Source organism: Silene latifolia, chromosome X (genome assembly GCF_048544455.1).
Source record: "Silene latifolia isolate original U9 population chromosome X, ASM4854445v1, whole genome shotgun sequence".
In the NCBI taxonomy this organism is placed as follows: Eukaryota; Viridiplantae; Streptophyta; class Magnoliopsida; order Caryophyllales; family Caryophyllaceae; genus Silene; species Silene latifolia.
In genome coordinates, this window is record NC_133537.1 from 190,657,743 (window position 1) to 190,669,717 (window position 11,975).

At 43.1% G+C, this 11,975-nt stretch overlaps 2 protein-coding genes across 2 annotated transcripts; both read right to left on the minus strand.

Annotated features, from left to right (window-relative positions):
• Positions 1-984: 984 nt before the first annotated feature.
• On the minus strand, positions 985-4,054 carry LOC141618988 (uncharacterized). Its single transcript, XM_074436034.1, has 3 exons — positions 3,209-4,054; positions 1,809-2,048; positions 985-1,488 (listed from the first exon to the last, which is right to left on the minus strand). The coding sequence occupies exons 1-3, from the start codon at positions 4,052-4,054 to the stop codon at positions 985-987; spliced, it is 1,590 nt and encodes a 529-aa protein (XP_074292135.1).
• Positions 4,055-4,501: 447 nt separating this feature from the next.
• LOC141618989 (uncharacterized) lies at positions 4,502-5,029 on the minus strand. The gene has a single exon (XM_074436035.1). It carries the CDS (start codon positions 5,027-5,029, stop codon positions 4,502-4,504), a length of 528 nt encoding a protein of 175 aa, XP_074292136.1.
• Positions 5,030-11,975: the final 6,946 nt, after the last annotated feature.

Here is an 11,975-nt window from a genome sequence, read left to right on the forward strand (position 1 = left end):
TATTGTTAAGGTAATTAATTTGTGAGGTGGGTACAATTTATGCGTGGGTTGAGTTTGGTTATTGAGATGGAAAGTTCGAGATTGTGAAAATTGGTTTTTATAAGGAAATCTAACGCTCAAAGATAAGCTAATGTACCATTGCTCAATTAGGCTATCAAGGTGGAGTTTATTAAATATAGCTATGGGATTTAGCAAAGTTCAAGTCAAAAGCTAACAGGGAGTATGTCGGTGTAGATAAGCATAATTGCATGATACATACAAGAGTATCCGTGTGATATTTTATATTGAGTTTGACGTCTTGGATGTATATATTGTGTTTGATTTGTCGATTGTTTTGAACTAGACTCGTGGGTGAGTAGCTTAGAGTATTACCCTAAGTGTTGAGCACGGTTCATTATTGAACCTCTGACGATATTAATATTGAAATTGAGATTGGTTACCGGTATTGAGTTATGAGGCCGTTGTGCCATATTGTGTTTACGGTCCAGAGTGACCCTGACTATTGAGTTATATTATGAGATTGGAATTGATATTGAGATAGATGTTAATGTGTAATCCCCTAATTAGGGTGATTAGCAAAGCTTCATATATATACTAGGCAATATACAATATTCTGTTACCTAATTACAAGGCTAAATATAATACGGAATATATCATCTAAATATTTACATATTTACACTAATACGCCCCCACAGTTGGAGCGGGAGGAGGGTGGACGCTCAAGCTGGATCGAAACCGAGTAAAGAGATATCGGGGAAGTCCTTTTGTAAAAATATCGGCATATTGATGTTCAGACGGGACATGAACGACACGAACAGAACCAACTTGAACTTTCTCACGCACAAAATGTATATCAATTTCAATGTGCTTAGTGCGTTGATGTTGAACAGGGTTGCCAGCCAAATAAACAGCGGAAACATTGTCACAGTAGACTAGAGTAGCACGCAAGATAGGAACATGAAGTTCACACAATAAATTTTGTAGCTAACTAGTCTCAGCAACGGCATTAGCAACACCACGATACTCGGCCTCTGCACTGGACCGAGAGACAGTCGGTTGTCCTTTAGAGGACCATGAAACAATATTGTCTCCCAAAAAGACACAATAGCTAGATGTCGATCGACGGGAATTGGGACACCCACTCCAATCAGCATCAGAATATGCTGTAATAGACAAAGATTTAGACTTGGAAATAGTGAGACCATAAGCAAGTGTACCTTTCACATATCGGAGCAAGCGTTTGAGGAAATGAAGATGCGGCTCACGCGGGGCATGCATAAATAAACACACTTGATGAACAGCATAGGCAATATCAGGCCGAGTAATAGTCAAGTATTGTAAGGCGCCAGCCAAACTGCGATAAAGAGATGGGTCAGAAATTCTAGGACCGGCAGTGGCGTCGAGTTTAGAGCCAACATCGACAGGCGTAGTAGTAGGGTTACACGAAGTCATAGAGGCGCGGCTAAGAATGCTTTCAGCATATTTTTCCTGCGTCAGAAACAAACCATTACGGGTGCGTGTAACCGTGATACCCAAAAAATGGTTAAGGACCCCCAAATCAGTCATAGAAAATTCCTGCGACAAAGAAGCAATAATACGCTGCGACAGGGCCGTGTTAGATGCAGTGAGAATAATGTCGTCCACATACAATAAGATATAAGCAGCGTCAGCCCAGAACGATATATAAATAGTGAAGTGTCACATACACTATTTTTAAAATCCTGTGAAATAACAAAAGTCGCGAACCGTTGAAACCAGGCACGAGGGGCTTGCTTAAGACCGTATAATAACTTACGCAAGCGACAAACATGCGATGGAGCTGATTTATCAACGAATCCCGGGGGCTGGTGCATATACACAGTTTCGGCCAAATCACCGTGTAAGAATGCATTTTTAACGTCAAGTTGGTGAATGGGCCAAGAGCGGGTCACGGCAATGCTAAGAACGGTATGAATTGTGGTCGGTTTAACAACAGGACTAAAAGTTTCATCACAATCAACGCCAACCTGTTGAGATTTACCGTTTACTACAAGTCGGGCTTTGTACCGCTGTAAAGAGCCATCACTGTGAAATTTATGCCGAAATAACCATAAGCACCGTATCACATTTGTATTGTCAGGCCGAGGGACTAAGTCCCATGTATGATTTTCCTTAAATGCGCAAAACTCGTCCTACATAGCCACAGTCCAGTTCGGGTCCCGAAGTGCCTCATGAGGTGATTTAGGAAGAGGGGAAATGGACGGGTTTGGTGTGGGAGGATGGGCGAGTTGAGCAGACTTAGGCACGTTTGGCTTGAATATGCCATTCATACCCCGGGTTGTCATGGAATGTGTGGGTTTCGGTGGTAGTGGAGGTGGCGGTGGAGGGGGGGGGGGGTGGGGGTGGAGGTGGAGATGATGGGGAGTGTGTGATAGGCGGGGTTGATGGAGGAGTGGTGTGGGCAGGGGAAGCAGGGGAAGGATGGGCAGGCGTGGTAGGAGGCGAGTGGGAATTATGGTCAGGGGTATGGGGATGCGTGTGGGTAGGCTGGGCAGCAGGTGTGGGGGTCGGTGTAGGGACAGGGGAAGTGGTGGTAAAGGAGTCGTAAAGGAACTGGTTGAGGGGGTGGTCTAAGAAGGAGTAGGAGTCGGGTTTATCACGAGGGACCTCTGCAAACGGGAACTTGGATTCATCAAAAAGTGACATGGCGCGAAATGTATAGCTTACCCGTATGTAAGTCAAGACATCGATACCCGCGATGTTGGGGAGGGTATCTAAGAAAAAATGCACCTAACGGATCTAATTTGTGTGGACGTTGGGCATACAAGTTTGGGTAACAAGCGCAACCAAACACACGAAGGTGGTCATAGGACGGGTCCTTAGCGAAAAGAGCGGAAGTAGGTGAACGGAAGTTGAGAGTGTGTGTGGGAAGGATATTATGAAGGTGGACATCAGCGTGAAGGGCATCGACCCAGTAGGACGGAGGGACAGAGGCGTGATAAAGAAGAGCGAGGACAATTTAATTTAGACGACGAATCATACGCTCAGCTTTACCAATTTGAGGGGAAGTTTGTGGGCATGAAAAACGGAACAAGAGACCATTTTGGCGAGCAAAAGCTTTGAACGAGTTATTGTCAAATTCTCGACCCAAATCGCATTGGAATTGTTTTATGGAGCATTGAAATTGAGTGCGAACATAGGACGCGAACTGTGTGAATTTTTTAAAAACCTCGGACTTAGCAGATAAAGGGTAGACCCAAAAAAATTGCGTAAAATTATCAATAAGCACAAGATAATATTTATAATTACTCTTACTCAAAACTGGGCTTGTCCACAAATCGGCATGAATAATATCAAAAGGAGCAAGAGTGACAGAAGTAGAATCATTAAATGGCAATCGTTTGGTTTTACTTATTTGACAGGAATGACAGAGACTATTATCCGACGCTTTATTGCAATTAATAAAAGACTGACTCCTAAGAAGACGAAGAATGTTTGACCCGGGATGACCAAGACGGCTGTGCCAAACATCACTGGAATGGGTGAGAAAGCTATAACCGTGGGCAAGTGAGGAAGACTTGGACTCAGAAGATACGGGGTAAAGCTCGCCAGTACTGTCACTCCTCATGATCGTAGTCCCATTCTGAAGGTCCTTCACAGAAAAACCAAACGGGTCAAACTCAACCGATACATTGTTATCTTTCGTAAACTGTCGGACAGAAATTAAATTCTTTATTATATGGGGTGTATATAGGACATTGGTAAGGAATAAAGTGCGGTCTTTGGCAGGTAAGGTCGAGGCACCCGAAGCACGAACTGGAATACTATGACCATTGCAAACTAAAATAGAACGAATATTGCTAGAACTAGAAGGAGAAATCAGTGTACCTGCATCAGACGTAAGATGGGACGAGGCACCAGTGTCCATAAACCAAGGGCCATCAGTCGGCTGCTGCAAACCCATTGCTTGGAAAGCCTGTCCAATATCAGTGAGTTGTGGAGTCTCTGTTTCAGCGACATTCGCCTGTGCATAAGAGCCACGACCAGCAGGCCTTTGACGCGGTGAACCCCACATTTGCCAAGGCTATGACCACCCTGGATATGTGGGATAGGCACATGGCGGAGGGGTCCAAGGGTACGGCCAAGGACCAGCAGCAGGTGGCCATGCCGCGATAGAATTAGGCGAAGTAGGGGCAGTCGGCGTAGGAGTCCGTGGTTTTACATTGTTATTGCTGCGATTGTCACGGCGACGATTATAATTATTAGCATTAAAATTGGGATCATAATTATTACCTCGATAATTAGAGTTGCGAGGCGGCTGTTTTGACGGTTTTGGTTTATTACTCCATCCCGACGAATCAGTAGATGGAGAGTTCGAGGTGACTAAGGCCTCGGAGGCAGAGGAGTCTTCACGAGCAGTTTGCCGGTGTAATTCCAACTCCAACATACTTCTGGCCGTCTCGAAAGTAGGTAGAGATTGATTGATGAAGGATGCGACGGTGTCGTAGGATGATGGTAGGCCTCAGACGAGTTGCAAGACGAGCCGCTGATCGCTTACAGCCGCACCTACATCTTTCAATTGGCCAGCAAGATCCTTCAACTTCTGGCAATACGCATCAAAGGAGGGTAAATTTGCGAGTTTAAGATTGTTAAACTTGTTCTCCAAAGCAGCGGCGCGCGCCCCCTTGTTGCTAAGAAAAATCGCAGATACACGTTGCCATGCCTCATACGCCGTGGACTCGTCTTCAAGGACTCGGGGAAGAAGGTCATCACTCATCGTTCCATAGATCCATTGGAGGACGTGAGCATCAATTTCACACCAATCAATATAGTTGTCGGCAGTAGGCTCGGGTGGAGCAGTACCGTCGATATGAGAAAGAACTTTGTATGTCTTGGTGTGAAGCGTGAATAGGCGAACCCATGACGCATATGTGACCTTGGTTCCGTCGAGAACACGGATCTTGTGTTGAATATTGGAGACGGTGTAGACGGGATGAAGAGGAGGCTTGGGTGAGGATGATGATGATTGGGTGTCGTGTTTGTCGCCCATCGAGATGGGTATTCGGACTGTGGGGAGAATACAGCCGGGAAGAAGAGAAATGCCGAAGCAAGGAGGTGATCGTCTAGGGTTTTTATCGTAGCCCAGCTGATACCATGTTAATGTGTAATACCCTAATTAGGGTGATTAGCAAAGCTTCATATATATAATACGAAATATATCATCTAAATATTTACATATTTACACTAATAATAGAAATATTGTTTCGCGGTTTTATTCCGCCAGTTCACTCACCCCTTGTCCTGGTCTTAGGGTCGACGATGAGAATACGATATTTTGTTATTATACTATGAGACGGAGTAATCAGTGAGATGGAGTAATGAGTTGAGATTGAGTTAATTATTGGAATTAGAGAGTGTAGTAATATGGAGTAAGCTTGAGTTTGGGATTAGTTATCCGGGGAGTGTTTTTATTATTCTCTGTGTTTATTTTTATTTTTACATGTCTGTGTTTCCACGCCATGACCAAAATTACGCTGCTTATATTGAGGTAATTTCTGTTACTCAGCTTTCCGGCTGACGTGTTTTCTCCCTTCTGGGCTACTCGTCATGGGGGTAGTTCCTTTTTGTCTTCTTATCTTATTTTCAGGTGACTTCCGCTGCTGTTTAAATGGATTTGATTTCGAGTCAAGATTTTTATTAAAGACTATGAGAAAGTTTTATTTCATTTTTTATCTTTGTATATTTTATTTTAAACATTTGTAAAAAGAGACTTTGTATATTAATTATAATATCTCTGTATTTAGGCGAGTTTTATATGTAAAAGTTAGTTTTAATTTAGCCGAAAATCAGGGGTGTTATAGAGTGGCCCTATCAAGGACATAGAAGTCGGCCGGGAAAGTTAAATGGTCCACCTCTACCAACACATCCTCCACTATTCCTTTTGGGTAAATATTTGAGCGATCCACAAGTTGGATCACTACGTCAGTTTTGTTCAAAGGTGGAAGTCCCAAGGTCTCATAGAGTGTATAGGGCATGACATTGATTGATGCACCTAGATCTAACATAGCAGGGATGAAACTCTTCTCCCCAATTGAGTATGGTATAGTGAACATCCCCGGATCGCCACACTTTTTGGGAAATGATTTTTTAAATATGGCGGAGACATGTTCACTTACCCTTATTTTTTGGGTTCCCTTCCTTGTGTTTCTCCTAGGCGTACAAAGTTCCTTGAGAAACTTTGCATACCTCGGGACACCTTTTAAAAGATTGAGTAGGGGAATGTTTACTTCACAATTCCTAAAGGTTTCATAGATATCCTCATCCCTTTCAAACCTCTTAGAATGTGTGAGAGCATGAGGAAAAGATACCTCTACGACATGTTCTCTCACGATCTCTTCAACATGATCATTGGTGTTGTTCCTTTCTTTCTCTCCTTTGTCCATGCTCAATGGACTTTTCAATTCTTCTCCACTAGCTTTGGATGATGAATTTTTCCCTTTCTCAATAACAAGCTCTTCTTCTTCTTGTTCTTCAATGTCAATCACCCTCTCATTTGACTTTGCCTTTCTCTTTTTCTTTGGGGGAGATTCTAAGGTTCTCCTCTTTCTCAAGGTCATGGCACTTGCATTCTACCTTGGGGGGAATGTGGTAGAAGGGATTGAAGTAGAGTTCTTTTGGTTGCTCTTGGCAATTTCTTGCGAAATTTGGCAAAGTTGGATTTGAAGATTCTTCACCCTTGCATCACTTGAGAGTTTATCGGCATCCATTTTGTCAAACCTTCTTGTTGCTTCGGCTTGCCCTTTAACAAGAATCTTCAACATTTCCTTGGTGGATAATTCGTCATCTCCTTGGGAACCTCGTTGAAATTTTTTTGTTGTTTCCTTGAGGACCTTGGTTTTCTTGATTCCCAAATTGGAAAGACCCCCGCCCCCCCATCTTCCCTTGTTGAGAATTTTGGTTTCTTTGGTAATTCGGGTTTGGCCCTTGAGAATGTTGGTTTCTTAAATGGTTTAATTGCCCATTTTGGAAACTCTTTGAAGTATCTCCTCCCCAAGAAAAGTTTGGATTGTCTCTAGAGCCGATGTTATAAGTGTTGCCATTTGGATCATATTTGTAATACCCACCCCCGGTGGGGTTCCTAGAGTTATATTGGCCATGACCCATTGCACTCACATTCTCATGGCCAATCCTTGTTCTTGCATGATGGGACAAGACTCCACCGGGTGTGGACCTTGACAAAAATTGCACTCCGCACTGGATCCTTGTGCTCCACCTATACCTTCATTGTTCCCCATAAATTGAGCTACCATTTTGGTTAGATCATCCACGGTCTTCTCAAGTTTTTGGTTGGAAGGAGAGGGTATTTCAATTCAGTTGAGAGTCTAAGACCCTCGGCCCCCTCTCCTATAGCTCCTTGTGCTTGTGGCTAACCTCTCTATAATTTCATTTGCTTCTGCCACGAAGTAGGCGGAGAGATGTTCACTTACCCTTAATTTTTGTGTTCCCTTCCTTGTGTTTTCCTTGAGAAACTTTGCATACCTCGGGACACCTTTTAAAATATTGAGTAGGGAATGTATACTTCACACTTCCTGAAGGTTTCATAGAGATCCCCATCCCTTTCAAACCTCTTAGAATGTCTGAGAGCATGAGGAAAGGGTACCTCCACGACATGTTCTCTCACGATCTCTTGAACATGATCATTGGTGGTGTTGCTTTCTTTCTCTCCTTTGCCCCTGCTCAATGGACTTTTAAATTATTCTCCACTAACTTAGGATGATGACTTTTTCCCTTTCTCAATAACAAGCTCTTCTTCTTCTTATTTTTCAATGTCAATCACCCTCTCATTTGACTTTGCCTTTCTCTTTTTCTTTGGGGAGATTCTAAGGTTCTCCTCTTTCTCAAGGTCATGGCACTTGCATTCTACCTTGGAGCGAATGTGGTAGGAGGGATTGAAGTAGAGTTCGTTTGGTTTCTCTTGGCAATTTCTTGCGAAATTTGGCAAAGTTGGATTTGAAGATTCTTCACCCTTGCATCACTTGAGAGTTTATCGGCATCCATTTTGTCAAACCTTTTTGTTGCCTCGGGTTGCCCTTTAACAAGAATCTTCAAAATTTCCTTGGTGGATAATTCGTCATCCCCTTGGGAACTTCGTTGAAATTTTTTTGTTGTTTCCTTGAGGACCTTGGTTTTCTTGATTCCCAAATTGGAAAGACCCCCCTCCCCCCCATCTTCCCTTGTTGAGAATTTTGGTTTCTTTGGTAATTTGGGTTTGGCCCTTGAGAATGTTGGTTTCTTAAATGGTTCAATTGCCCATTTTGGAAACTCTTTGAAGTATCTCCTCCCCAAGAAAAGTTTGGATTGTCTCTAGAGCCGATGTTATAAGTGTTGCCATTTGGATCATATTTGTAATACCCACCCCCGGTGGGGTTCCTAGAGTTATATTGGCCATGACCCATTGCACTCACATTTTCATGGCCTATCCTTGTTCTTGCATGATGGGACAAGACTCTACCGGGTGTGGACCTTGACAAAAATTGCACTCCGCACTGGATCCTTGTGCTCCACCTACACCTTCATTGTTCCCCATAAATTGAGCTACCATTTTGGTTAGATCATCCACGGTCTTCTCAAGTTTTTGGTTGGAAGGAGAGGGTGTTTCAATTGAGTTGAGAGTCTAAGACCCTCGGCCCCCTCTCCTATAGCTCCTTGTGGTTGTGGCTAACCTCTCTATAATTTCATTTGCTTCTGCCACGGAGTAGGCGGAGAGATGTTCACTTACCCTTACCTTTTGTGTTCCCTTCCTTGTGTTTTCCTTGAGAAACTTTGCATACCTCGGGACACCTTTTAAAATATTGAGTAGGGAATGTGTACTTCACACTTCCTAAAGGTTTCATAGAGATACTCATCCCTTTCAAACCTCTTATAATATGTGAGAGCATGAGGAAAGGGTACATCCACGACATGTTCTCTCACGATCTCTTGAACATGATCATGGGTGGTGTTGCTTTCTTTCTCTCCTTTGCCCATGCTCAATGGACTTTTAAATTATTATCCACTAGCTTTAGATGATGACTTTTTCCCTTTCTCAATAACAAGCTCTTTTTCTTCTTCTTATTTTTCAATGTCAATCACCCTCTCATTTGACTTTGCCTTTCTCTTTTTCTTTGGGGGAGATTCTAAGGTTCTCCTCTTTCTCAAGGTCATGGCACTTGCATTCTACCTTGGAGCGAATGTGGTAGGAGGGATTGAAGTAGAGTTCTTTTGGTTTCTCTTGGCAATTTCTTGCGAAATTTGGCCAAGTTGGATTTGAAGATTCTTCACCCTTGCATCACTTGGGAGTTTATCGGCATCCATTTTGTCAGACCTTCTTGTTGCTTCGGCTTGTCCTTTAACAAGAATCTTCAACATTTCCTTGGTGGATAATCCGTCATCCCCTTGGAAACCTCCTTGTTGAAATTTTTTTGTTGTTTCCTTGAGGACCTTGGTTTCCTTGATTCCCAAATTGGAAAGACCCCTCCACCTTCCCTTGTTGAGAATTTTGGTTTCTTTGGTATTTCGGGTTTAGGCCTTGAGAATGTTGGTTTCTTAAATGGTTGAATTGCCCATTTTGGAAACTCTTTGAAGTATCTCCTCCCCAAGAAAAGTTTGGATTGTCTCTAGAGCCGATGTTGTAAGTGTTGCCATTTGGATCATATTTGTAATACCCACCCCCGGTGGGGTTCCTAGAGTTATATTGGCCATGACCCATTGCACTCACATTCTCATGGCCTATCCCTTGTTCTTGCATGATGGGACAAGACTCCAACGGGTGTGGACCTTGACAAAAATTGCACTCCGCATTGGATCCTTGTGCTCCACCTACACCTTGATTGTTCCCCATAAATTGAGCTACCATTTTGGTTAGATCATCCACGATCTTCTCAAGTTTTTGGTTGGAAAGAGAGGGTGTTTCAATTGAGTTGAGAGTCTTAGACCCTCGACCCCCTCTCCTATAGCTCCTTGTGCTTGCGGCTAACCTCTCTATAATTTCATTTGCTTCTGCCACGGAGTAGGCGGAGACATGTTCACTTACCCTTACTTTTTGTGTTCCCTTCCTTATGTTTTTCCTAGGCGTACAAAGTTCCCTGAGAAACTTTGCATACCTCAGGACACCTTGTAAAAGATTGAGTAGGGGAATGTTTACTTCACACTTCCTAAAGGTTTCATAGAGATCCTCATCCCTTTCAAACCTCTTAGAATTTGTGAGAGCATGAGGAAAAGGTACCTCCACGACATGTTCTCTCACGATCTCTTCAACATGATCATTGGTGTTGTTTCTTTCTTTCTCTCCTTTGCCCATGATCAATGGACTTTTCAACTCTTTTCCACTAGCTTTGGATGATGACTTTTTCCCTTTCTCAATAACAAGCTATTCTTCTTTTTCTTGTTCTTCAACGTCAATCACTCTCTCATTTGACTTTGCCTTTCTCTTTTTCTTTGGGGGAGATTCTAAGGTTCCCCTCTTTCTCAAGGTCATGGCACTTGCATTCTAACATGGAGGGAATGTGGTAGAAGGGATTGAAGTAGAGTTATTTTGGTTGCTCTTGGCAATTTCTTGCGAAATTTGGCCAAGTTGGACTTGAAGATTCTTCACCCTTGCATCACTTGAGAGTTTATCGGCATCTGTTTAGGTCTTTTTTACCTAAGTCGATTTAGGGTCAATGTAGTCTATATTCGGTGGTTGATTGTATGATGATTTATATGTCAATAAGTAAACGGGAAATAAAGTGCGCAATGTAAATTGACACGTAAGATTTTGGTGACGCGGAAAACCCAATGTGGGAACAACCGCGGGAGGGACGGTACCCTGCCAAGTATTGCACTATATGAATAGGAGGATGATTACAATGATAATGTTTATGCTAATCTTGCTAGCGTTAGGTATCAGGCCTGCAAGATCTCGTATGGTGTATATTTGTGAATGGTATGCCGTGATGTGGTTGTCTTGAATATAATCTTGAATGAATATATGGATGAGTGAATGAATGCCCTTCTTGATTTCCTTCCTTTGCTATTTAAAGGGTGAGAACCCTAGATATGTCCTACCTTGAATATGGAAAGGGAATATTACTTCCATAAGGACTTCTTTTCAAATCCGAATTCCCTTACCAATTCTCCCCGATCTCCCTAACTTCTCCCTGACACCCTTTTCCTTAACGCGGGCACCTCCCACGGTGGGCTCTTGATCCTTCTCAAGCCCATCTCCCCTTTTCCTGACCGCGGGCTCCCTTCCTCTTTCCCTCTTCTTTATAATATTTATTTTACTAAGTGGGCTTTCTTTATTACGCTATTTTTAGCCCAAACAGTTTGCCCCAAATTTCTTGTGAAGTACGCTTTCTAGTATCGAACAAGGAATTTACGTAACTAAATGTTTAAAACCCTACGCCGCCTTTTTACTCCTTCCCATGCAAGCCGCCTTTCTCCTCTTTCTCCGCACCCAACTCCCTCTCTCCTCTTTATAACCCCAACATCTCTCTTCCACTCTCATTAATCACTCCAAATCATTTCAAAAAACTCTCTTCTCTCAAACTTTCAATCTTCTTCCCTTTAATCTTCATCGGCTTCACTGTTCCCTTTCCCGTCTTCATCACCAGGTAATCTATCTCCTTCCCTCCTTTTAATCTTCATTTTCTCTCTCCATTATGGGCAAAACTCGACAGTCTTCATCAACCTCGACGCCCTCCGACCGTAATCTCGACCCTACTTTCCCTTCTCGGGGACTTTTAAAACACCCACACGATTGTGACTCCGCCCTAACTCCGGCCGACATTCCGACGATCAAGAACTTGCTTGGTCTTGGTGATGGGGTTGAGATCGCCGTCTCGAACTGACCAGGACAGAAAGGCGACGCCCTCCGTCGGGGTGGGTTTGCTTCTACTTGTACCCGTTTAGATATGGCCTTCGTTTTCCTTTCCCTAAACTCGTCCAAGATTTCATTTTTACCAACAATTTCGCCA

Coding starts and splice junctions, on each gene's coding strand:
- LOC141618988 (XM_074436034.1), bottom strand. CDS start 4,054: ATGTGGGGTTCACCGCGTCAAAGGCCTGCTGGTCGTGGCTCTTATGCA. Junction 2,049..3,208: donor CTTTATCTGCTAAGTCCGAG/GTTTTTAAAAAA, acceptor GGCTCTTTACAG/CGGTACAAAGCCCGACTTGT. Junction 1,489..1,808: donor ATAAATCAGCTCCATCGCAT/GTTTGTCGCTTG, acceptor TTTCTGACGCAG/GAAAAATATGCTGAAAGCAT.
- LOC141618989 (XM_074436035.1), bottom strand. CDS start 5,029: ATGGGCGACAAACACGACACCCAATCATCATCATCCTCACCCAAGCCT.